At 47.2% G+C, this 27,347-nt stretch overlaps 4 protein-coding genes across 4 annotated transcripts; 1 reads left to right on the top strand and 3 right to left on the bottom strand.

Moving 5' to 3' along the window:
* Positions 1-3,110: 3,110 nt before the first annotated feature.
* Positions 3,111-3,921, bottom strand: LAJ45_10924 (uncharacterized protein; the record flags this gene model as incomplete). Its single annotated transcript, XM_046120439.1, has 2 exons — positions 3,111-3,630; positions 3,761-3,921. 2 exons carry the CDS (start codon positions 3,919-3,921, stop codon positions 3,111-3,113), a joined length of 681 nt encoding a protein of 226 aa, XP_045966318.1.
* A 3,576-nt stretch (positions 3,922-7,497) lies between these two features.
* On the top strand, positions 7,498-8,199 carry LAJ45_10923 (uncharacterized protein; the record flags this gene model as incomplete). The annotated part of the gene is made up of 1 exon (XM_046120438.1): positions 7,498-8,199. The coding sequence occupies one exon, from the start codon at positions 7,498-7,500 to the stop codon at positions 8,197-8,199; it is 702 nt and encodes a 233-aa protein (XP_045966317.1).
* Positions 8,200-10,727: 2,528 nt separating this feature from the next.
* On the bottom strand, positions 10,728-11,528 carry LAJ45_10922 (uncharacterized protein; the record flags this gene model as incomplete). The annotated part of the gene is made up of 2 exons (XM_046120437.1): positions 10,728-11,327; positions 11,379-11,528. 2 exons carry the CDS (start codon positions 11,526-11,528, stop codon positions 10,728-10,730), a joined length of 750 nt encoding a protein of 249 aa, XP_045966316.1.
* A 10,155-nt stretch (positions 11,529-21,683) lies between these two features.
* On the bottom strand, positions 21,684-23,933 carry LAJ45_10921 (uncharacterized protein; the record flags this gene model as incomplete). Its single annotated transcript, XM_046120436.1, has 1 exon — positions 21,684-23,933. The coding sequence occupies one exon, from the start codon at positions 23,931-23,933 to the stop codon at positions 21,684-21,686; it is 2,250 nt and encodes a 749-aa protein (XP_045966315.1).
* Positions 23,934-27,347: the final 3,414 nt, after the last annotated feature.

Below are 27,347 nucleotides of genomic sequence, written 5' to 3'. Positions count from 1 at the left end.
TTTTTCGAGAGGTTATAGTCTAGCTAGTTCTTATTTATTTTAAACCCCCTTTTATTTGAATGTTTGCAACCATAATTAGACCAATTTTACAAAAGAACATTATTTCTGGACAAGTGTTGCGTTGTTGAAAGTTGATGGGGTGAAGGAGTTGAGGGGTTGCTCTGACCGGCTGCTTATGCCTCATGGCGAAAGGTGATCAGAATCTGATAAGACAAATACTTATCAGATTCTAATCACTTACCCTCAACACCCGGTACAACGAAAGTATTAGACCTTTTCTGCCATGGGCACGAGGTGTAGGAAAAAGGGGATCGGCAAAAAAAAGTGATTGGCGTTTTCAGGCTGTTTGTGATATTGGCCTTTGCTCGATAGGTTATGGATGGATGATGAGATGATAGATTAGTTACGAGACAAAGTCTGGCTTTAAGCCGGTTATGCTAGGTGACAGGTTGCATGACTCGATCCAGCCACGCTTCTGCTGGATCGTGTCCTATCACGGTTTCGTCAAGACTCTGCACGACAGCGTTCAGTCTCATTATACAAGTAGTTACTAGTATTGAAATAGTATAGTTGTGACGATCTCTGATATCAAATCATGGTGGGCCCGTAAGGTTGTGGATCCGGGTTCGGAAGATTTGGGGGGGCTCGTCTCCAACAATGTCGACGCTTTTACAACACTTGGATATAGAGATAAAGGTAGGCCTTAGAGTACTCAAGCCTAGAGGTACTATTTCTATACTCAACACAAAACTTTATTTTTTACCGTGAGCTTCATCAACGCCTAAATTTCTCTACCTTTTAGATTCGGATGTAGTATACTTTATTTATTTTAAATCTCATGATATCTTGACTATAAGTATGGTATATAATAGTACTACGTGATTAGAAGTTTTAATGTAGGGATTATAGGTATCAAAACTGTTAGAGCTTCCTACTGTGTTTAGAATACCCTCGAGGGTAAGCTTTACTAGGGAGGAAGAGTTTTTTCTTCTCTGCGCTCGCTTAGAATAGCCCAACCGTCTCTCTACCAGACATGTTAATGCACATTGCCCATACAAAAACGACGAGGAAAGGGCACAAATGATGCATTTACTCGGCGTGTGACTTGCAAATGCATCAACTGATGCATTATTTGATGCTTTTACTCGGAAGGTGCTCAGGAAACGATCTTAAAACGATTAATGGACGATTTATGGGTCCTTATTTTACACTTTTGGATCACATACGACTTTGGTATTCATTTTAGACGATCAATCAACGACATTGTAATGTACTTTCCTCATCATCCTCCATTCATTAATTCTACAAATGATAAGATACCATTCTCATCCATGGTGTAGTAGATAGGGCATTGAGTAGTTGAGAGATTGGCTCTAGTTCAAATCCCCCACGCTCACTTTTTGTTTTTATTACTGCTATGGGTAACAGGTAAATGCGTACTTTTAATGTATCAATTGATGCATTAATTGATGTATTAAAAGATTCATTATTCCATTATTAATGCATTTCCATGCATATTAAAGGTAACACATTTAAAGTACGACTTTCGGACGAGTTTACCTACATAAAAAATATGCATTAAAAGATGCATTTACATGTCTGGTAGTGTCTCGAAACACTACAATTCCTTTTCGGCTATCTTCCTCAATTTCTAAATGTATAAACTGCAGATTGAAGTTTATACTGGACAATTGCGATTTTTTACTACGTGACCTCGTCACCTCACAGCAGGATGCCTAAGCTCGCGAAATACATGTAAAGGGTGCCGCATTAGATAAGTTTTGGGGATTCATCGATTGCACCATTCGTCAGATATGTGGTCCTAAAAAGTGGCGAAGAGATGTCTAGAATGGGTATAAGCACATACATGCATGGAAATACTCAGCAGTTAAGTATCCAGATGGTATTATAGACTTTTACCTGTACAGATTGCGAGTGATCGCTGGTAATTAAGCAGGATTGATTTCTTTTTGGCAACTCTCATCACCCGCTATTCGAGAGGTGTTTGACCTTGTTTTATTTCATATGTGGTCGAGGCTCCTGCGAATTGGTTTGCACGTTTGGGGAGTTGCAAGTGCGCGGAGGTATAGTGGATTGCGAGTGATTGCTGATGACTGAACTGCGTTGTTCCAGCATGGTGCCTGATATTACGAGGGTATTTACCGCGCTGCATGTCATCAGGATGCTCACATACCGAGTTCAGTGAGTCATTGCGAAAGGTTTTCCGTGCTGCCTGCCAACAGGAAGGAACTCGCCCAATCGAAATACGTCCCTGAGAGGGCAATTACCGCGCTGTATATCATGAACAGAGGTGCAGTACCCTTCCTTTTGGGCTCAACACCTGGCGCGGTGCCTGTTGCCGGTCTAGTGGTGGCTTTACTAAGTATATATGGTTAAGAACTCTGTTCGATCCTAGCTGCCAAAAGCTCGTTATCGCAATAAGATCATCTATCAATCACAGCTTCGTTGCCCACCAGAAATTACGCACAAGATCGACCAGACAATGCCATTAACCACCAAGGCTTTTTTTCCGAAGGCTTCCAAACCAAAAAATACGCGATCCATCACTTACTTGGGCTCCACCTCGAAGTTTCCACCTATCACGTCCAATCAAAAAATTGAAGTTTTCCCGGTCCTGTAGTCGCACCCGATATAACACTGTCTCACTGCAGAAGCTCCCTAGTATTCTGTTTCAGATTACTTGCAGTTCGCAAAATATAGCAACTCCGCCTCATTACAAGCATCAATTAACCGGATTCATAAATGACAGGCTATCACCGTGTAGTGAAGGAAGGTCAACAGGCGAACATATGCATTGCAGGTCTAGTTCAGTTATACTACGACGAATAGATGTTCTATGCTAAGTTGGATGAAAAGTAGTCCATCGACTCGCAGCGTATCCCTACATACAGCATAATCGGCGCCGAATATTTCCACTCCTTACGCTGCACTGAGATATATATATAAGTATTCATACACGTAACAGCAAGAAACTACACGCACGCACAACTGGCCTCACTGAGCCGAGCTAGTCCTGAATGAGATATTCTCTACGAGACTCCCAAAACTCCCTGTGCACAATGCGCTCAATATCATCACCATCAATATATTCATGCACGGGGGACCGCGGCGTTGGCCAGGGGGGGGATTGGAAACGGGTCGAGTAAGTGAGATCTCTGAACTACAACCTTCTCCGCCCCCGTGCCCCTCAACAACTTCAATACCTGTTCGTACTTCCCATCCGCCGCCATATTCCATGCTGCCCGCCCATCCCTATCTACCACCGTCATGTCCGCACCCCTCTCTAGCAAGAGCCGAACACACACCACATGCCCGTACTCGGCGGCTATGGTCAGCGCGGTGCACCGCCGCCAACACTGCGTGTTCACGTCGATTCCTCGATCGAGAAACTCCCGCATCAACCGCTCATCGCCGTAACATGCCGCTTGCGGGATGAGCGGGATTCCAGTCCTATTGAGGTACACGCCGGTTGTGCAGTCAAGCAGGCCGGTACCGTGTTTCATGAGGAGGAATGCGACTGAGAAGCTGCCATTGCCTATGGCGAGACCGAGATGACTTTTGGTAGGGAGGCTCCCATCATGGGCAATGAGAACGCGAGCGGTCTCGAGGCTATCCCGCTTGTAGCGCGTGGGAGAGGGCCCGCCGATATAGAGATGGGGGAGCGTGTGTAAGGACGGTGCGGGCAAGGCAGGGAGAGTTGAACTATACGGCCCGGAGGAGGGGGTGTGGGATCAAGTACTACTGTCCTCGCTGGGGATGGCTTGAGGGCCCATTGGATGAGTAGGGGGTAAGGAGTGTGCAGAGTAAGTGGCTGATGGCGAGGAGAGAAGAGCGGGAACCAGGTGTGAGGTAGTCGGCGATGTGGAGGAGCAGCTCATTTGGGAGGTGGTGGAGGGACATCGTTGTTTCTAACTTCAAGCGATGAGTGATGAGGAGGGAGGGGGTTGGGGTGGGGGGTTGCGGGCTCTTGTATCATTGGCCAATTGGTCACTGAGGGAGGGACAATTAACATGTATGTACTTGAACCATAAAGGAGCATATACCTACTTAAACGCGCGGGCGTGTTAACGTGCAAGCAAGTAAGTACTCTACATGTATGTACTACTAAAAGCACGATAGGCGAGCCCGGAGTTATCGATTGAATCCGAGCTCTCCGATTGGTTGCTTTACGTTTCTCCACTGTTATTCACCCTATACATTTGGCTAAGGCCCGGGCCCACCTAGCTATCAAGTCTTTACGGTATTTAGAGACCAACTGTTAGATGCAGCTACCGCGATTGAGTATGTATTATGACACTTGCGGTCAATTGCGACCTAAATAGCGTACTTTTACGTGCAGACACACACAAGACAAGTCACTGGGAACATGATATTACTTGATTAGAGGTGGTGAGCAAAATCATGTCATCCACTAGCTGGTCTCTTCACATATATATCTACTCTATATCCATACGTAATTCGCTTCCATCATGTACGCATCTTTGAAGGATGACGGCGTAGACCAAATTCCTCGGGTCACTCAAAACGAGGGGTATAATTCCGGAAAAACTGTATGTTATATTCCTCTCGCGCTGGGAAAAAGCAAAGGTTATTTAAATTAGGTAAGTAGATCATGCGCTGTCGGTCTAGCGTAGGTACCTACGCCCATTTCTGTGACATCGGCAGACACAATCGCATGTCTGAGCTGGGCAGCATATATATGCATCTTATTAAGTAAATACGTACCCGCTAGTTGATTCGTTATTACCGAGCTAGAACTGAGAACGCTCCATACATGAGTGTTCCATTCCAAAAATCCCCTCACAATGCGAGCCTCGATATTAAGCTTCCATTCATACTGCTGTAGCATTATTGACCTATGACAAGACCTCAATGGATAAATATAACAACTTGCTCTACCACGGCGGTAAATGCATCAAGTGATGCAATGCCCATGTAATTAAGCCCGGCAAGTAAATGCATCAATTGATGTGGAAACCGTTGCGAGTTGTGTGGGGTCGTATGGTCGATACATTATCGATGCACTATAGATTATATACTTTACTGATGATTCTCTACTAAGGACATATTTACTGACGAGTTTTGTCCAGAAAGCCTTTAGGAAAATCGTCCAAGAACACATTAACGGATCATTTTACTAACCTTAACCGCTAAACATGATCGTCGTTCATCCGCCCTATGGATATCGTCTGGAAAATTTTAAACACTGTCCGGCTGGCGTAATTGGTAGGTTATAGGTAACGTCGTCGTTTAATGTGTTAATCGGGCAGGTCGGTGTATATGTCACGTGTTGGTAGGTGTGTTAGCAGATGTGTTGGTGGGAGTTCTATAGAGTAAATACATACGTTAAAGTGTTCTCGGACGACCTTTCTGGACAAAACTCGTCAGTGAATGTGTTCTTTACGTTGTCATATCGTTGTGTGTTGAGATCTGCTGCCCGACAAGGTATTTGACATCCCTCCCAATTTCGGACTTGATAAAAACTTTATCCGCTATCCTGTGGCTGATATAATACCTCAATATAGCAACTGACAGCTTAGGTAGTAAGTCGTGCGGCAGTTAAGCACAATAGTACAAGTTCGATCCCGGCCCCGACATTGTATTTTGTTTTTACACCATAGAAATGCAGAACACCTTAATATTTGCTGAGGAATTGACTGCCCAATTGACCGACGAATTGTCTGTCTAAGTGACTAACGAATTTACTAATTTATTAACTAACGAATTGGCTGATTACATGTAATTGACTGATACATAAATACTTGTATGCCTCGACTAAGGTAATTAGTAAAATCGTAAAGTGGGACTGGTGCATTATTTGATGCATTACATAGATGTATTACATGTATTCCTATTGAAAGGAGGGGATGCATTTGCCGATGCATGATCACGATACATTTCCCACCATAGTAGAGTTGCCGACTATAGACAATGCCAGTGCGCATAATGCTTCTGGCCTAGGGGTGAGCTAGATGGTTCATGGAGATCGTCGTTTGATATGCACAAGGATCAAGAGATTTAGGACGAAAGCATCTTTTGCGCTGCATACGTGCTGTACATGTGACAATATTAGTAAAACACGGATTGATTCCCAGTTAACCTTCTCAAATAGTGTGGTCCATGAGGCTGCTCGAGGCGAGCAGAGACAGATGCCTCGGGGTGCTCGAGCTAACTGGAGGCAGATAATTACTATATTTAGATTCGTCAAAGTCATATTTTATTGCAATACTGGTATGAAAATGTAGGGAACACATCCAATGTCCCCATCAGAAATATCAAATCCACTGAGCTATATGCCACTCATCAGTGGTTAGCTAAACCTCGAACAGCTCGAGGCGAGTAAGGCCGGGTGCTATTTGGAGCGACTAAACCGGTCAAGCAAAATCTCATAAGTCCTCTACCGATAAACCTAACCCCCACTCCGTAAATCTCTTGAGTGTGAATGTAACGCTCGCCACCCTCCTTCAGCAGATCTTTTCGTTTTTTGAACGAGTTTATTCTCTTTCCGGCAGCGTCACAATCCAATCACAGCTAGTATACTGAATATCACCACCCCGTTTCTTGGGCAAAAGGTTGTGAATTCCGGGAACGAACGAGAGCGCGCTCTAGTGCTCTTAGGCACTAGTTGTTATCGATATCGCCAAACCAGGCCTTGGTGAGTAACTGATATATACGATTAACAGTTAGTTTTTTGGCTGCTCATGCACGAATATCATTCCCTCGACTGGACCTCTGTCACAGAGAAAGAATGGAAGGATTCAGCTAACTATGCTTCGATCTTGATATTTCCAGCAAGACACCAGGAGGCGCACTCATATTTCTTTCTCTCTTTGATTTCCCCCAAATTCTCAGATGCATGCATGATATGCTAAATGCATGTGGCGATCGTACAAAAGAATATTAGCTGGATATGACTCGGGGAATCGATTTATTATCAGGTGCACCATGCACAGATTGATCCTCCCACTCACATGGCGATTACTAGCAAATTGATGTAGGTCTTAAGTTGGAATTCCGGTTCATGGGCGATTGTACAATTGGCTCGTCATACCTCGGTCTCGCCCAACCCCTCACCCCTCTATCATGAATTCTCTCCCGGGGGAAGCCGCTACTTTGCGTTCTGGGGGTTATAAAAGGGCACCTGCCCACCAGTGTAGGATAATGTCAAACCACCCAGCTCTTTTCTCCGCCTTCTCTACTATCATCTTCAGAGTATACAATTACCCCCTCCTGATCTTATCATTTCGTTCTTGTCCTACCTCTCCACCCTGCTCTACCTTGAGTGAGTAAACATTTGCAATGAAAGCGATATACCTGCATGATCAGAACTAACTAGACCGTAAATTAAAGTCATCGAAGCAAACTCTCTGTCACTGCTCAGACCACAGAATACCACCACCTCAAAACCTAGAGTAAGCCCTGCTCACATTCTAGTATGTAAGAGAATCTCATTAACCTGCAATAGACGCGCTCGAAATGGCCCCTACCAACCCTCCCACGAAGATTGCAAACCAGTGGCCCTCAATCACTGAGGCGGGATTCACCCGTGTTGATGCCGTTGCTCCTGTCCCGGGAAAGAGCGACCAGTCCTATGTCTTCCGCGGCTCGCAGTACATTCGAATTCACGTTGATGCAGCTACGCTTAAAGACAGCATGACCGGGCACCGCGTCGCTCGTGATATACAGACTTGGTCTACCATCAAGAACGCCGGCTTTACCACCATTGATGCCGCGATGCGTGTACCCGGAAAGGAAGATCAGCTATACTTCTTCTCCGGCGGAAAATACCTACGGTGCAAACTAGACATGTCTTCACTATCCGACACTCCTTATGACACCGGTCCATACGAAATTGAAAGTCAATGGCCAGTGCTGGCAGACTCTGGCTTTAGGACCGTTGATGCAACCATGGAGGTCCCCGGACATCCCAACCAGTGGTACTTGTTCCGTGGGGCGAACTACGTTCGGTGCAGAATTGACCCCGAGACCCTTGTTGAGAGTCGACATGCGCAGGGAAATATTGAGGAGAACTGGCCAACCTTGAAGGAAGCGGGATTCTCTACGGTCGATGCGTGTATGCCTGTACCAGGCAAAGACGATCAGGTCTATGTATTCAGCGGGACGGAGTACATCAAAATCAAGATCGACAAGCAAACATTGAGGGACACTCGTGTTTAAGAGTAGGGGACGTTTCCCCTAATTTCGGAGCCTTTGCAATTTGTGGAAAGATGAAAAATGTGGGGGGGGGAGGACTCTGTTGCTTCTCCCCATCTTTAGCTTATGTCACTGCTCTCCGCGTTCCTTGTTGTCTCTGTTTTCGGAATTTCTGTCTTTAGTTGAGGACAAAATAAATTCTATCTTGAAAAACTGCGATAAGATGAACCTCTATTTCCAAATTAGACTTTCCGTAAATGTGGTAAAAGCTACCTACCTTAATTAACAGTTACAACTGCAAGTCCCCAAATCTTAATATCGTGCTGACTCGGCCGGATATGGGAAACATGCCCCAAAGTCATGTCTATAGTCTGCCGATATGTATGAACATGTATTAGCTGTAACGGGCAGTTTGGAAGGGTTGTAGATTCTAGCCCAATGGAATCTCAACATGTTTTAGCCTAGCTACCTGGTTCCTTGCCCTTGTCATCAACCACGATTATCAAACAAATTTTCTTATTTTACACCAAGAAAATTCTTTCAGCTTCGATCGTAGGCCTCTAATTCACGCCTGCAGGGAGGAGCGACCGGCGAGTGACGATCAATGACCGAGTGATAGCATATGATTGGCCCTTCCTTGCTGTGCATCATAAATATTAATATACGTATTCTTAAAATAGAATTTCTCCCTCCGCCGTTACCATTGTAGAAGTGTGGGAGACTCCTCGGATCCGATGTTAGGAGATCGAGATCTTGCGACGACTAGCTTAGTCTAGTATGTATCGTCATGGCTGCAAGTGCAATTCACGTGCAACATGCACATCGTGAACTGTTTTCCACGCCAGAAAATTGTGGTGCATGAGATATGTACGTAATTGTTTAATAAGGTCATAGCACTAGTCGAACGGTGATGGGGCGTCTTTAGATTGGGGGGTGCAAACAGGGCAACCTTTAGTTCGATAAAATCTTTATACGAGGCCCTGTTCTGTCCCACCCCAAAACCGATCGCATTGGTTCAGGTAGCGGGCCGGGTTGCAAGAGCGTTCCCTACAGTCAGTTCTTTGATCACTCAACAGGTAGGTAGCGAGCCGGGCTGCAAGAGAGCGTTCCCCACAGTCAGTTCTTTGATCACTCTACAGGCAGCGGGCCGGGCTTCCCTACAGTCAGTTCTTTGATCACTAAGGAGGTAGTGGACCGGACTTCTTTCAACAATTGGCCAATGAGCGGCCTCCATTTGCGAAATTTTTCTCGTTCTAGCCTTTTATATAGTAGGAGATTTCTTTAGCACTGTCAAATGCACACGAAAAATGCTGCTAAAATCATCCTGATTTTCACTCGAAATGCAATAAAAGATGGTTTGGGGTTGAACTTGGGGTACTGCGATTAGACAGTCCACGTCTTATCACTTACGCTATTGATAAGTAATATACTACGCTCTGTATCTTTGGTGTATTAGAGTGAATCAACGCTAGAAATGTAGTCCGGGAGCAAACTCTTGCATCAGACGATACGTCAGAGGTGATATCGGGAGGGGAGTCCTGATACCTGACCATAGCATGTGGAGAGGCATCAGAGACGGCATCCGAAACGGCATTAGAAAAGGTATTAAAAAGGCGTCAGAAAACGCATCAGAAAAAGGAATTTGAAAAAGGAATTAGAAAAGAGATTTCTAGTCTAGGCGCAGCCCGAAGAACGACATTAAGAATAGCAGTAAAAAGGCAGTATCAAAAGACCATCAAGAGCAGCAAGCTACTCGCCGGTACAGGTAGGAGGATTCCTTATAAGAAATGGCAAAAGAAAAGGCATAAGAAAGCCACTTCTAATACCCGGCGCAGCCCGACAAAAGATATCAAAAAACACATCAAAGGAGTGATTAGAAATGACCTCCCTGGTCCTGGCAGGCCGAGCTGAGGCACTATCAGAATAGGTATCGGAAAAGGCATTAAAAAAGGCACTATCCATTTCATACTCGCAGTCAAGAAAAGGCAGAGGAAGAGCATCCGGAAAGGCACAAGAAAAGATACTAGAAAAGATTTTTCTGGCGCCGTATACTAGCGGGGGAAAAGACATCAAAAAGGCACCGGAAAAAAACTTAAAAAAGAGACAAAGAAGTAAATGAATCGAAAAAATATATTTCTAGCTGTGAAAATGAATCCCTCATGCATTTCCACTACACGCCCTGCAGAAATGAATCAGTTGATTCATTTACCCAATTCGCTTTGGTGGGAAAGTAAAAAAATCTTTTATGCCCGGAACTAGTAGAGTCTCCCGCCTCCTTTTTTTCCTGTAAGGGGCTAGTCTTTCAGTGGTTTGAGGGGCGTACACGATAAAGGATAAATTGCAGAATTATCAACCTTGGCTTTTCTCCGCCGGGGGCCTCTTGTCCCCTTTTCTCCCCTGTGTTATCTTTGGCCTCTTTTGACGCTGGAATTGTTCCTGTTCCCTCCGGTGCTGTCGTTGCGCTTGTGATAAGAAGACTATGGGAGGATCCATTTCCGCCAGGATTCCTATCATACCCAGTTCTGCCGCATTTGGTAGTTAAAAGAACCCGGCTATCTGGGGGGCGCAAAGATACCGGCGTTTCTGGTTCGCTTCGGGAAAGCGCCGGTACTACAAGTTGTGAAGTCGATGGTGAGCTTAGGTAACAAGAACACAATAAACAACGCGATCCACAGAGACTCACATTCACATTGTATGTTGCGCTGGAGTTCCTCATCAAGTCCTCCACTTCTTGACCCACCTCCAACAAACCAGGTATGTACCAATGCCTGACTGGCGCTAAGCCTTTTCTCAGGCTCGGGAGTCATAAGTTCGGTTATGAACTGGATACCCAGTTCACAAATATCATTTTCATCTAGCTCCTGACGCGGAAACGGTACAACCCCAGTAGTATACCGGAAATACGGCCTGTATCTTCTCAACAGCAGCTTGTTTGTGAGCACATAAAGAAGTACGCAACCGAGCGACCAGAGGTCAGCTTTAAATGTGTAAGTCGAGGTATCTGAATCGCCATAGTTGAGGACCTCTGTTGCAATATACCCCTCTGTACCAAGTTCTGTCCGCAATCGTGTGCCAACTGCGGACTTTGCGGAGCCGAAGTCAGCCAGCTTGACACGTAGAAGCCCCGCAGATGAAGAGACTACAATGATATTCTATGACTGGGTTAGCACTCTTCGATAGATCTTTGGCTTGAAAGGTATCACCACCGGCTTGAGATCACGATGACAGAGATAGTTGCTGGGCATAATGTCCAACCCTTCAACAAGCTGTTGCCCAATACTTTTTCCTTCTTCTTCCGATAGCCTTTGTCGTTCGACAAGGGCCATTAAATCTCCCTGTTCAATGTATTCCATTGTGAAATAGATTGAGTCATGATCATCCTACCATCCGTGAAATTGAACAAAGTGGTCTGGATACTGGCAAACCGGAGAAATATCAGTCTATATCTACGTCAAGCTGGTAGGGCTATAAATCGCCGATGTCTCCCGAGCTCAGATCCTGTCACAGGGAGGATACCTGTTTTAAGTTGATTAAAGCATGCAACTCTCGACATCCGATTATGTTTGGCGTTGTGACAGAGATTTCTTTAACTGGCCGAATACTACCATCATCTCCTTCTACAAGTCGTAGCATGCCATATGTTCCTCTATCCAACACCTTGACATTTTTCCACTTCTGATTCATATCCGTACCTTGGATATGCTGATGCCAACAATCATGGTGGGAGATTATCGGAAGTCGTTCATCTTCGAAAGGTAAGAGTGGATCCGGCATCTTGTAACGGAGCGATCAGCCGCCTGTTGATGATGGAGGATGGCAGAGGGTACCTCCAGTTTTGTGATGCGTTGAGCACATTCGATGTGGCGCCTACCTCCGTTGTCATGCGCCACATCTCACACCACGCTCAGGTCAAAGCGGTTTGGATGAAATCTAGAGTAATAAAATTTGGATGACAACGCTCCAGATTCAGAATCTGAATGGGGGGTAGGGAGAGGGGCTACGTTCGAATTTCTAAATCTTGAAATATGAAAGGGTGAAATATGATTGGTTAAGAAGATTCCGGGTGAGTCGGGCCAATGTTACGCACTACTGTGCGTTTTGGCACGGTTCATATATGATGCTCAAGATGTCTTATTGTTTACTAACTACAAGTATAGTCGTTCATGGGTGAGAACGAACACAAGGTAAAGACGAACCAGGGTTCTCAATATGGCAAGAAACAGCCAAGCTGCCCAAGTGATCTTTCTATTTGTCCGAAAATCCTTGTTCGTCTACACCCAGTGTTCGTCCTCACCCTGTGAACGACTGTATCGTACATCATGTTTTATGAACTCACCAAGCATAGGTAGCCTAGTCCGTGACAGGCCAGAGAGGCACTGCCGCAATACTAGCCACACCTAATGCTTGGCGGACTTAGTAAAAGATATAATGATACACAACTAAACCAAAGCAGTACATCCTTCTCTTCCGCTATTTATTTATTTTTTGAAAATAACCTCCAAAACCTTGCGTAGCAACCAACATTCCCCACCAAAACTCTGTAAAACTCAGGCTTGAAAATGCCAAGCCCCACCCCCAACATGACCAAGGCCCTGGACGCCCTTGGTATTGGTATTCTCGACCAAGATCTTGTAGGCGTAGCCAACAACACCGCCCTCTCCACCCTCACCATTGCCATCCTGGCCACCCAAACATCTCGGACGAAACCAGACTCGTCATCACCCTCCTGTGCGGCATCGCCAAACAAAACGCTACTATGATAGGCGACACCGCCTCCCTCCAACAGGACCACGAAGACCTCCAAGAGGAGGTCCGCCGCCACCAGCGCTCGCCCGACCCCCGCATCCTCAACCGCCTCGATAGCATTAACTCCCAGCTCCGTAATGCCCCAGCTCCCGCTGCCTCCCCCGCTCCCCCCCAACCCCAAGAGCAACTACCACCCCCCACCCTACCCTCCTCAACCCCAGACCCTCCTCCTACGCCAATGCCGCCAGATCAGCGGTAACACCACCTGCACACCCAACCAGACCGCAAAGACAGCGCGGAAAAAGGAACGGAAAGGCTACACGATCCCCACCAAAGAACATGCCTTCCCCGACATACAAACACCGCTTCTTCGGCACTAAGGCCACACCCACCCTCGTCCCTGACTCTGACCGCCTCACAGCTGAACTCCCCATCCTTTTGGGATAGTTCTTAGCAAGGCAGGCTCTCGTCGCCCCTGCCACCGCCCTCTCAGTTACCGTCAACGCCAAAGGAACAGTAACTGTCCTTGCCGCCCCGACACTCTCGAATACCATCTTCGCTCCCTTCTACGATAGCTTCACTGCCATACTCAACCAAAAGATCCCCACCCCCGACAACCCCTACACCTCCTTCCGCCCCGTGCCAGACACCACCGACATCGCAGTACATGGTGTCCCCCTATACCGCATTCGTGACAAATCCACGCTACAGGATGCTTTCCCTGAAGCCGTCCGCCTAGCCACAGGAATCACCCCTTCATCGTGCAGATTCCTCGTCGCTAATGACGCAATCCGCAACGCCAAAACCTCCTCCACCATCGTTATCACTGTTACCCGCTCTGAAGCTGCCGACATCGGTACAACCATACGCTTCTTGCCCCAGCTACGCTACTGTGCCATCATGTGGTCAGCCTCAGCAGGAACCCAATGCTCCCACTGCTACAAACTTGGACATGTTATCAAAGGATGCAAACAAGAACTCCCGACCTGCCCCTACTGCACTCTCTCCCATACAAAAGCAAAACACCGACGCCCCGTCCCCAGCTGCCAAAGATACAACTCATCAACAATGGATTGCTGCGATGTCTCCCAATCCAAATGCTCTAACTGCGGCAGCCCTCACACAGCTTTTGTCTCCTCCTCCCTACACAGATTCGTCCTACAGAGACAAGCTGCAGCCAATAACGGCACCATCGCCGGGGCCGAATCTTCTCCCCCATCGGCTGCCCCTCCACCCACGCCGACGAAGAAGTGTAACGGCAATATTATCTGTTAGCTAGGATGATCGATTGGATTGTGGAGGGAAGGTATTCCGCAGTTGTATTAGGATTTGTAATGGGGTTTCTGTTATGTTCTTTGGGTTTCCGTTACGCGAGGTATGAGTGATCAATGGACTAGAGCCTGGATATATAAAGGGGTGTTGTCTCGTGCCTTTTCATGTTTTCCTTCCCTTTTCTTTTCTCTTCACGGAACTTCTTGTACTTATTCCACGAATACTACTTTGTTCTACACCTCGTCATAGGGCTTAACTAGTTAGTCATACTAGTCAGAGCCACTCCATAGTCCACAGTATCGAATACCTATTGCTACGTCTTCGCCTCGGTTGTATTCCTTGCCATAATAGTCCCTACGTCCATAGGCCCCCGCTACACCAAGTTCCGTCCTCTATTGCCAACCAATACAACACCATAGTCTACCATGGCGGCACATCTCCCTATTGATTATCAACAGCTAAGCGATGCCCTTCAGACCTTCTTTCAAGAACATCCAGAGGTGGATGGCAATGTCAGAATAGAAGCCTATGCACTTCTTCAACGAGCACAACATGGCCTTGCTCAGTATGCAACGGACTTACAGGAGGTGGAGAGGGAGGCTGGAAATGCAAGGGAGATGTTCGAACGAGATCTAGCCGCTGCCAGGGCCCAACGAGTCGCTGTTGAGGTGGTTGCCCCTGATGAAGAACCAATTGGAGAAGATAATGCCCCACCGGTACCTCCAGTTCCACCTGTTCCAGTGGTCACCCAACGGTCGGAAAAACTCCCAGACCCTGAAGTATTTAGGGGAGATCGCGATCGAGAAAGACTACACCTATTCAAGCAACAGATGAAAATCAAGCTATTGGGAAATGCCGACCGCTTCCCCACAGTACAGTCCAAATTATCCTATGCATTCAGCCGATTGAAGGGTGTCGCCACCAATCAGTTCTTACAATACGTCGGAGAAGAAGGCATCGCTTTGCCTTCCATGTTACGGTTTTATGAAATCTTAGATACTGCTTTTGGGGATCCTGATCGAATGCGTACAGCTAGGAGGAACCTTAGGAACATCCGTCAACGAAACAGGACCTTTGCTGATTACTTCGCCGAATTCCAACGGTATGCTGCCGAGTCAGGGATGGATGAAGTCTCTCGGATTGAGTCTTTGATGGAGGGTATTAATGCGGAACTCGATGAATCGATGATACACCATGAAACTCCTGCGACAGTAGATGCCTGCGCGACACTTTTGCAACGGTTAGATAATCGACGACGAGCGGCAGAAGCTAAGCGAGGAAATAAAAAGCCTTGGAATGCTACTGCTGCTCCGACCCCTCGCCCCCCACCAGGGAATTCTGCCCCGATTCCTCGCGCTGCCGCCCCAGCTATCAATGCACCTGCCCCTGAGAACCATCCCTCATTCCGCCCGAGAGGTGATGTACCGATGGATCTGTCCGGGGGACGTCGTCGCCCCACCCCCGCCGAAAGAAATGCCCGCTTAGCTGAGGGCCGATGTTTCTATTGCGGAGGAGTCAGACATATGGTTAGGGATTGTCCCCAAACAAGGACAACTGGAAATCAACCAAGGAGACCGGTGATGAGGGGAGCGGCGTTGAGGGTGGAGGAAATTGACGGAAGCGATAACGAGTCGGCAAAAGATTTGTCCCTGCACTAAGTGGCTTAGCCCAGGGACCATTTAAGGATTTTTCTAGGATGCATATTTCTGGGTTTTCGGTATATGAGGAGGAAATGGATGGGAACCAATTTGTAGTAACTTGTTCAATTTCCCAGAATAAAAATACTTTCGTACCCACCTACGCCCTTATTGATACCGGAGCATCAGGATATGCTTTCATCGATGAATCTGTTGCACGCCACAACAATCTCACCATGACCCCACTCAAAATACCCCGACAGGTAGACGTTATAGACGGCAGACCTATCAAGTCAGGAAAGATTACCCATATTGTGGATATCTCGCTAGACATTCATGGCCATCGAGAGACTGCGTCATGTTTTGTGACCAAGTTGGGACATTATCCGATTGTGATGGGGATACCTTGGATGCGACGTCATGATGTTACAATTCGACCAAAGCAAAATTTGCTTATTTTCGACTCTGGAAGCTGCCGTCAATATTGCTCGCTCAGTGGAACCGCAATTACAGTTCATGGTATATCGACTCCCCTACCAAAAACTCATACCGTTACCGTCTCAGCAATCGAGAAACCTACCATCGACATTAAACAACTAATACCGAAGGAGTTCCACCGCTATGTCCACATGTTTGAAGAATATGATGCTTCAGCGCTTCCGCCACATCGACCGTTCCATGATATGAAGATAGTATTAGAAGAAGGAAAACAACCACCATGGGGACCAATATATGCCCTATCCCAAACAGAGTTGAAGGCACTTTGGGACTACCTCCAAGAGAACCTACCTAAGGGAATTATCCGTCATAGTGAATCACCAGCGGGGGCACCTATCCTATTCGTCAAGAAAGCCGATGGAACTCTTCGTTTATGTGTCGACTATCGGGGCCTTAATGCAATTACGATTAAGAATCGTTATCCATTACCGTTATTGAAGGAAACTTTGGCCAAATTGTCAAGAGCAAAGTACTACACCAAGTTAGATTTACGTTGGGGGTACAATCAAATCAGAATAGCGGAAAGAGATGAATGGAAAACGGCATTCCGGACTCGGTACGGACATTTTGAATATACGGTGATGCCCTTTGGATTAGCGAATGCTCCTGCTACGTTCCAACATTGGATTAATGATATCCTACGCCCCTATTTGGATCAATTCGTGACGGCCTATTTAGATGACATTCTCATCTACTCCGAATCCCTCACAGAGCACAAAGATCACATTCGAAAGGTTCTAAAAGTACTTGATGAGAATCATGTTCATCTCAAACCTGAAAAATGTGAATTTATGGTTCAAGAAACGAAGTATCTCGGCCTGATCCTTACCCCAAATGGCAACAAAATGGATCCAAAGAAAGTTATTGATGTTCTAGAATAGTCTACACCGACAAATCTTCATGATGTTCAAGTATTTCTAGGATTTGCAAATTTTTATCGACGATTTATTTTGGGATATTCAAAGATTGTCGCCCCGCTTACAGCCCTAACAAAGAAAAATGTTAAATTCGAATGGACAGGTGAAAGGGAGGAAGCATTTCAAACCTTGAAAAAGATGTTCACAACGGCACCTATACTAGTCCATTTCGATCCTAATCGAAAGATTGTAGTGGAAACCGATGCATCCGACTATGTTTCAGCAGGGATTCTATCGCAACATGATGATGAAGGGGTTTTACATCCGGTCGCTTTCTTTTCCAAGAAACATTCCCCTGCGGAATGCAACTATGAAATTTATGACAAGGAACTTCAAGCAATTGTGCGATGTTTTGAAGAGTGGCGACATCATTTGGAAGGAGCACAATTCCCTATTGAAGTTTTCAGCGACCATCGAAATCTAGAGTATTTTATGACGACAAAATTGCTAAACCGCCGACAAGCTCGTTGGTCTGAATTCCTTTCACGTTTCGATTTCGTTATACAATTCCGACCAGGAAAACAAGGAGCGAAACCAGATGCATTGACTACAAGATCAGGTGATCTACCTAAAGAGGGGGATGAACGGCTGACGCACCAGAGCCAAGTGGTTCTGAAGCGAAAAAATTTGGATACAAAGCTAAATTTGTTCGCGGGTTCTTTATCAAATGAATCCGCTGAAGGAATGTCCACTGTGGAGGAGTTATTTTCAAAAGCTTACCAAGTTGATAGTTTCCCAAACGAGATCCTCGTTATGCTTCGAAGTGACGTTCGTCATTCAAATAAAATTTCACTTGCCGAATGTACTGAAGACAACAACGGTCGGCTACTTTATCGAGGCGCACTCTACGTACCAAGGGACAATGACCTCCGGCTGAGACTCCTGAAAGAACATCATGACAAACCATCGGCAGGCCATCCGGGTAGAGCAAAGACCTTGGAACTCTTAAGTCGGGAATATTATTGGCCACAAATGCGAAAAGATGTCGATCGATATGTTAGGAATTGCAATATGTGTGTCCGTAGCAATGCACCACGTAATGCGCCTTATGGGGTACTTCGTCCCATGCCAATACCCGATGGACCATGGACGGATGTCTCAATGGATTTTGTTACCGACCTTCCGGAGAGTGATGGTTACAATGCGATTCTAGTTGTTGTTGATAGACTAACCAAAATGCGACACCTAATACCAACAACTAAAGAGGTGGATTCGAAGGAAGTAGCAAGGCTATATATCGATAACGTTTGGAAATTACATGGACTACCTGATACGGTTGTGTCCGATAGAGGAACGCAATTTGTCGCGGAATTTTGGAAGTCACTTTGCAAACGCCTGGAAATATCTCCACGATTCTCCACTGCATTTCACCCCCAAACTGATGGACAAACTGAAAGGATCAATGCCATAATGGAACAATACCTCCGAAGCTATGTCTCCTACCAGCAAGACGATTGGGCCCGGCTGTTCGCAATGGCTGAGTTTGCAACAAATAACCATATCTCGGAAACAACAAAAGTCTCTCCTTTCTATGCCAACTCGGGAAGAAATCCCAGGATGACTTTTGGTCCCTTGGAACATGGTAAAACGACAGCGGAAGATCAAGCCAACAGTATTGCAAAGGAGATGAAGGACATGGTGGAGTGTCTGAAGAGTGAAATGTTTCGGGTGCAAAGGATACAAGAGGAGTCGGCTAACCTAAATCGTTCTCCTGCACCTCGTTATCATATAGGAGATAAAGTTTTCTTGTCAACCCACCATATCCTAACAAAGCGACCCTCCAAAAAGTTTGATTGGAAACGGATTGGTTCTTACAGCATCAAACGAATCGTCAACCCCTATGCTTATGAACTAGAACTTCCCCGCTCCATGAAGATCCATCCAGTATTCCACGTTTCATTGTTATCACCTGAGGCGGGTAACCCATTACTTGGACAACAACAGTCACCACCACCTCCAGTTGAGATCGAAGGGGAGGAAGAATGGGAAGTCGAGGATATTGTGGACTCTAGGAAACGACGGGGTGGCTTTGAGTACCTGGTACGATATACTGGATACAATGATGCCTCTTGGCAACCGCTATCGGACCTTGAGCATTCTCCTGATATTGTTCGACGGTTCCATGAACGCTATCCACGGAAACCTAAGCCTACCAGGAGGTAGGCCTTAGAGGGGGGCGTAGTCTGTAACGGCAATATTATATTTCGGCTAAGGTAATAGATTTGGTTGTGAAGAGAAGGAATCGCGTAGTTGGACTATGATTTGTAATGGGTTTTCTGCTATGTTCTTTCGGTTTCCGTTACGCAAGATATTAGTCATCAACGGACTAGGAGTTGGATATATAAGGGGGTGTTGTCTCGTGCCTTTTCATGTTTTCCTTCCTTTCCTCTTCTCTGCACGGAACCTCCTGTATCTACTCCATGAATACTACTTTGTTCTACGCCTCGCCATAGGGTTCAACTAGTCGTCATACTAGATAGAGCCACTCCATAGTCCATAGTCTTGAGTACCTATTGCCACGTTCTCATCTCGGTTGTATTCCTTGGCACCATAGTCCCTACGTCCATAGACCACCGTTACAGATAACTCCAAACCCAAATTATTTTACATTGGGAGTCAATCTTTCAGGTGCAATAACTCCACAACAGATATCTGAAGAATATGCTTTAGCATTACAGAAATCATCCAGGTGGTGCTCCGGACATGATAGGAGGTCTAATTCCAAAAAACACGTTTTGGACCCCTAAAATAACCATCGGAGAGTCAAACCGTTAGAATCCTACTATTTCAGCCTGGTGCATCTTTGGAGAGTAAAGTGCGACCCAAGCTGCTCAAGCAAAACTTCACTTTACAAATACCCAAATCTATTCTAAACAATTTCAATGAGCAATTGCTGTCTGGTCGGCCCTTTCTGTTAGTTCTTAGGATCCTGACCAGTTTTTGGGAGAAATTGCGTGATTTGACTCGGACAGAAGTTCGTCCGAGGGGTGGTAGCAACTCTTCTCTCCCATCAAAGGAAATAGTCGCTGCGCCCCTGAATAATGATAGAGAGAATGCCCTCAGAAAAAAGAACCTGAACAAGACTGAGGATGCCAGACCTCTATAAATAACTCAGTTTTGCCCCAGGTTGGCCTCTCATCATCAGCAGATCTTTACTAGCGAGAAGACCCCTTGAAGTTATTAAGTTTTTAGACTTAGAAAAATTATCAAACAAACTCTTTATTTCCAACAGAACAAGTCCCTTCATAACCCGTTCATTTCTTTTTTTTTGTTTCACCTGATTGAAGTCATGGTCGTGTCCCATCATAGCACCCCCATTATATCGAGGACCAAACAGCGGCCTGAGAGCCCCAACTGACAGGCAAAAGAGAAATAAGTCGCAAAGCATATTGCCTGTATATTGGACTGATTCTTATACATATAGTACCGGCCGAAGGCTGGAAACTACTTGTACCTTTCTATGCTTATTTTTCTGTTACCCGACTGCACCCGAATCACCATCTGTCACTCGTTCTCCTTACTATTCCTCAACTTAGAATAGTGTTTTATGTTCCCATAACAGGGACAACTCGTGAGCACATGCGATTGGGACTTTGGGACTTCGGACTTGAACTATTTCGGACTTTGGATTATTTGTGACTGGAAGTTGAGCGAGAGACTTAATTTCATTGATTTTAGTTGCAACGTTTCGAACAAGCAGTTTTAACCACAGAACAACCTTCTCCCCCGGGAAGCAACCAATGATTAGAGAATAATCTTTGCGGCTTCCCCGCCCAACTGCAAATTGTTTCGCTTTCCAAGTATGTTTTCTCCTATTCGTAGGTGCTATGCACTAACCGGAAATCTCACTACACCGTACGCACATATAACCTTCCCCGGTCATGTCGCCCTCCTTTTCCCTATCATGCATATCCTAGGACCTGCTAGGCCCTGAAGAATTCCAACGAAAAATGAAATTTACGTAAAAAACTAAAACCCAAAGCTGCTAATATAAAAACCGAATACCTCCACCAGCAACTGCTCAAGCGCACCGCTCACCACTCGAGCTTACCAAGGATGATCCCAGTCCGCTCCACACAGGGCCGCGGGGTCGACAAAGCTGGTAGGGCATGTCCAAATCCCAATCCTTACTGCATTAATTATTGGGGGCGTCGCGAACTCAAGCAATACACAGGGGAAACGGACGAGCTCGCACCCCGTAGGGTAGGCTGTTAGCAATGTACTGAGCTTACACATTTGTTTGAGCAACAATAATCGGAAATAAAGGAGAACAAGTAATCATGAGACCAAGATAAAAAACAAAACACTAACAAAAAGTAAGAGCGAAAGGACGAAAAAGCGCATCAAAATGCGTAAAACAGTAGCTTTAGAGAGGGGGGGGGGGGTGTGGCGCCGATTGGTGCTTGTACCGCCGCTGGAGCTTTCGGAATTTTTGATTCTAGTAGCCTCCCTTACCCTTTCCCTTCCTCATCTGACCGCGTTTGGCATTTATCTCTAACGCGCTACTGTCGACGCTCCCACCGCTCTCTGAGACATCATCTAGAAGTGCCGGCGGATCACTGCCCCGATTTTGTCCTGCCGCTGCTGGTCCTCCTTTTTCCTTCCCTCCCACTCTTTTCCCTCCTCCATGCCGCACCTCGTAGTTCCCAATACGCAGGGTCCCTCCAAAGGCAGTTACCTGGTACGGGATAGGCGCAAGAGGATAGAATGTGAGCATCCCAGCGGTCGGGCTGAACATGCGGGGCTTGTAAACGAGCATATTCGCCATTTCAGGATCATTGCGAACCATCTCGTCGTAGAGCTCCTTTGAATCGGTGGGCTCGCGTGGGTATATCATCTTGCGCACCTGTTGGGGGGTTTCTTTGGCAGCGTGTGCTTGTTGTTGTACTGGGTTGCGCTCGTTCGCCGCGGGGGCTGTTCTGTTTTGCGCCGGTGCGGGTGTCGATGTCCGTGGCGGTGCCTGGCTGCGCTGCCGGTTCGCGCGGGGAGAGGTGGGGGGGTTTGAGGGCCCGGCGGGCTCGGTGCGGGCTACGGCGTTACCGTTACCGTTAACGTTACCGCCGGCGAATCCTCCTCCACCTCCTACTCCTCCTCCTCCTCCTCCTCCCGTACCTGTATCCCTCACCCTGTTAAGCGTAGTGGCGACTGATGTCTGCGATGGGCCCCGGGACCCGGACTCCGCTCTTGCCTGGCCGCCGTACCCTTTCCCTTTCTCTCCTCCCCCGCTGCTGCTGCCGGCCTCACACCGCCGCCCAGCAGCCGCAGCGATCAGTTTCTTGGAGAAGTGCCTCTCGTGGATAACCTCCACGTCCCGCTGGACCCAGTCCGGCATCTTGAGACGCTGGAGGGCGCCGTTGTACGTGCGCTGCAGCACATCCCTCGATACGATGTAGACCTCCTGATCCGGGAGTTTCTGTCTTGCCAGCCCCTCACTCACCGTCCTCTGAGTCTCCAAGATGAAGTCATCCCGACACTTTGCATACAGAGCGGGGTTGTCCTCGACCCGCACATAGCCGCCGTACTCCTTCATCGAGTTGAGGATGTGCATATCCGCCTTGGACCGCACGATGAAGGTCGGGATCTGGAACCTCGCGCAGTCCTCGATGATGCGCACGTCAATCTCCTCGAACCTATCCCCGATTGCGAGGACCACTAGGTCAAACACAAACAGCCCCTGACGGACAAAGTAGTCGTGGTGGGGGATGCGCTGGGTGCCGGCACCCGGGACATCGTACCAAACCATCCACTGGCGCGGCGGTGCGGTCCCAGGATCCGGGTAGCGGCCAATCTCGAGGGTCGTCTCAGTCGTGCCCGCCTTTGCGGCGCCGGGGTCCTTGTTGCGCAGGTTTCGGAAGGCATTGATGAGCGACGACTTTCCAGAGCCAGCCCTACCGACGATGGCAAAGTGGAAGTTATTGCGGTCGTACTGAGTCCTCTGCATGGCGTCCTGGAACTCGGCCCGAGTGGGCCACAGCAGCGGGCCAAACACCGCGCTGCCCGCTTCCTGCTGCTTCTTCTTGTCTCGTTGGTCTTTTGCCTCCTTCTGCTCCTTCTCCATCTTCTCGAGCTGCTGCAGTCTCCTAGTGAGCTCCCGCGTCTCCCTTTCTAGTTTATGGAGCGCAATCCTCGCATCCACCTCTTTCCGCCGTGCTTCCTCCTCTTTCAGCCGGGTTTCCTCCTCCATGGCCCTTCTCTCCTCCATGGCCCTTCTCTCCGCTATAGCTTTCTCACGCTCCGCTGTTACCCTCGTACGCTCCTCGACTGCCTTTCGCTCCGCCTTTATCCTGTTGTGTTCCGCGGCCGTCTCCCGCGCCGCCCTTATCCTTGCACGTACCGCCTCCGACTCCTGCCGCGACCTTTCTGCCTCGACCGCTCTAGCACGCTCCGCAGCCGCGTCCTGCTCCTCCTTCACTCTCCTACGCTCCAGGAGTGTTGCCCTCGCCCTAGCACGTTCTATTTCCGCCTCCTGCCGCTTCCGCTCCGCCTCCATCGCCTGCAGGTTTCTCCGCGATTCCTCCAGCTTCGCTGCGCACCGCTCTCGGTCACGGTCTTCGGCCGCCTGGCGCGCTTGGTACTCGTAGTGGCGCCTGATCTTTGTGACTGTTGGGTTCTCCTGAGTGGGGCTACGGAGGAAGATGCCGGCGGTGAGGGCAGATAGGGCAACAGCGCCGATGGTGAGGGTAGTCATGGGGGGTATCCTTAGAGCCGCTGTGGAGGTTAGTACTTTTCTGTTGGCGGGTGATGGGAGGGGCGGACCGTCAGAGATGGGTATTACTGTTCCGCCTCGATGGCCGGTGCGCGGGTGAAGATATATATATATATATTTGAAAGAAACCAGATGGAGGCAATGTGGGGACTGTCTGTGTAGATATGGCGGGAGTGCTGTGTGGTTGTGTTGGTCGTGAAGCAGAGAGAGAGAGAGAGAGAGAGAGAGAGAGACAGAGAGAGAGAGGGGAGAGTGGAGATAGGATTAGGCGGCAGTACCAAACTTATAACTGGGGCGGGGTTTTTCAGGCATCCCACTTGGTATTATATTATATGATCAATAATACTCTCTTTGCCCAGGAATCAGATTGAGCGGTGGCGGTGGGTGGCGCGGTTATACAAGATGAGACACGATCTATATAGTAGAGTATATCTATACACATCCTGGTATAATTTACAGCAGGGGGTGGTATTTAAGATTATTGTGGTGTAGAAACATTGGAGGTGTCCTATTGGCCGGCCAGCCAGCACCTATTTCTACAAGTACTAGAGAGAAACCCTATAAGATTTATCACCACCAACGTCAACAACATTTAGTCTCTATCCCGCTTATCTCTGGACTTGGTTGGATTCTAGCTGCTGATCTGACTGAGACATGTAAGCGACGCTCTTCAGTACTGGACTGAGCTCAACTTTGTTTAAACGCCGCTGTTGTTGGGTTGTCGTTGTTGTTGTTGTCATCCCAAGAGGGAAGGTATAATAATAATATTCTAACGGCCTGATTTATCCCTTCGTCTGGCAAAAAATGCTGCCCACCCCCAAAAAAGCAAATTTGATATGTGGATTTACTAACAGATCCCGTTATCTCTCTTATCAAATAATAGATCTCCCATACAAATCTAATTCCTATGTTATAGGGTAGGCAGCATTGCCAGACGTAGGGATACAATACTCCACATCTCTCCATTCCGTCTCAACCAACATGTGCCAAGCTCGTCCCCATCGCGAGACTAGGTAAGGGTTCATCACAAGGAAAACTGAGAGATATACATTTTGGCGTTCGCGGCGATATAGACTCTTTCTCATATTTTCACGTAGCGTGTTGGTCATGGTCACTCAGAGGCGTCGAGTTCGTTGATGGATCTGGAAAACCAATGATCAAACGGCCGCCGTTAATCCTAGCCAAGACTGGGACAAGGATCGGGTATTGATCTGCGGTTACACAAGTTCCTGTCTCACCACATGAAAGCTACAGTACGATGCCAGTCGTGAGGGTCAGGCGCGGCGTTGCAACGCCGCGCGCGCAACCAGATTTCCACAACCTTTTCACGGCAGGTTGGTACACATGATATTCAATGTCAAATTATTGTTATTTATCTACTATTTAACAACTATACAAAAATTCAGCTCTCCAAAGGATCAATTGTGGTTGCTGTGCTGGTACCCGTGATGGTTCGGGGGGCGTTGCGACGCTGCGCCTGACCCTCACGGCTGGCATCGTACTGTACATACATACCTTATGTACTCTACATGTGAATGTGGTGGTGGATTAAGGGGGTATGGTCGGGAGACCATGATGGGGCCGGGGCCTTGTAGCTTCCATGTGTGGATGAGTGTTCGGCTCCCATGGGTGAAATGGTCTGGGGTTATTTTTTTTCTTTCTGGGTTGGCCACCTGGTCAAGTGCCGATGATCTGGTGGATGCGACGCCAGTTGCGGGCCGGGTGGGATTGGCGTGTCCTTTCTGGTGCAAGTGTGTCTATCCAAGTGTATATGTCTAGATCTGGTCCCAAGGCCTTTTTCGGGGTTGGACTCAAATTTCCGAGATCTCTGGCTGTTGCTCTCAATTGTTTACACGGCTCCTCTCACTCGTAAGGGCGTCTTTGAAGAGCGCGACGAGTAACCTCTAGAACTTAGATCAATCAGATGGCTGAAGATAATTCCGGCCATCTTCGTAACCCCGTGCACGACGAGTTAACCACATACTCGAAGGACCCGCTCGCCCGCCGCCATCTAGGAGGTCCATGAAAAACGGCAGTAATCGCATCATTGTACACAATGCGGTTGATAAAGTTACACGATCCGCACCCAACATCTATAGCTAGCCTGCACACTTCGTCAAGCGTGCTGCCGTCTTGGTTCGAGTCTCTATAAAATGGACTCCCATCACCAGACCTGTGACGTTGTCGGCACCATCGCCGCCGTTGGACACAGGCGGGCCAGTCTTTCTCATGGTGTCTGTCTTTGGCGTCATTACACGGTGGGGTGACTGGAATGTAGTCCCGCAGCCAGAGTGTGGCAGGTAGCCAATGCCGCTTGCAATCCTCCAACGCCACTACACTATCTCCTTGTCGGACACATCGCATATCGATGAGAGTTACGTTGGTCTTTGGTACAAGAGCGCAGAATGTAGTGGAATTAGAAATGGTGGTCAACACACTGTTCGTAGACATCGGGAGGAGTATATCTAACTAGCCAAAGACAACACCCCTCATTCTTTATTGGAGATGCAGACTATAATGCGGAGGAGTCACTTTGGCGGAAGTGACGTATGCGTCACTTGTTTGATTATCTGGACCTGAACCACTTCATTCTCGTCTCAGACCCGGCCAGCGCGTATAGTCAAAGTGCTCAAATTATATGTTTCATACTGGCAGTCTTGATGTGGAAACTAGCCGCTTATAGTTAGTCCCGCCTAATAGTATGGTGGTCATATGTTATCACTCGATCTTGATTTAACACTCGATCCTGCCTAGCAACGGTACTGGGTAACCACCCTTTTTTGATTTGTTTCTTCAATTTATGAGTGAGTTCAATTGCAGTAGTCTCATCTCTGTGTATTAGGAAATTTGTGAGTTTGTACGAGATTGTAGGTTCAAATCTTGTCGAAGCATAATAGACAAGATATTGATGACCTAATTTTCTAGCATCCCATGTCGATAGGTTTTTACTCTGTTAAGAGATTATATCTAGCACTGAATTCTGAAATGAATCACAAGCAGAAGAATAAGTGGGATTTTGAGCAAACGAGGTTCCTACTAGCCCCACTTTAACGGGGCAAGGCCGGGTCACGTTATACTCCAAATACGATCGGGTTGGGACAGGTAGTGAAAATTCCATATAAGGTTAGAATAAGAGCTTGAACAAGTAAAAAGACGAGGCGGAACTGAAACGTAGGAGCAAAGTAAAGTAAATTATTGATTCAAGTACAGAAGGAGGACTTTGCGTGAAGATCTAGAAACGAATACAGAATATTGTAATGAAGCCACTTCAAACGTTTGGTGTATGAGGACAGATGGGCATGTTGCATTCTGAGAGGTATCATAGAATTCCAATTGCTTGTGGAATGATAGTACGAGTTGTAGTGGTTACTAACCACCTGTAAGGCCTCTACATTC

The sequence above is a fragment of the Morchella importuna genome (assembly GCF_003444635.1).
Source record: "Morchella importuna strain M04M26 chromosome Unknown Morimp01GS053, whole genome shotgun sequence".
In the NCBI taxonomy this organism is placed as follows: domain Eukaryota; kingdom Fungi; phylum Ascomycota; class Pezizomycetes; order Pezizales; family Morchellaceae; genus Morchella; species Morchella importuna.
The sequence above is the reverse complement of the archived record's forward strand: the minus strand, read 5'-3'. Positions and strand labels throughout refer to the sequence as shown.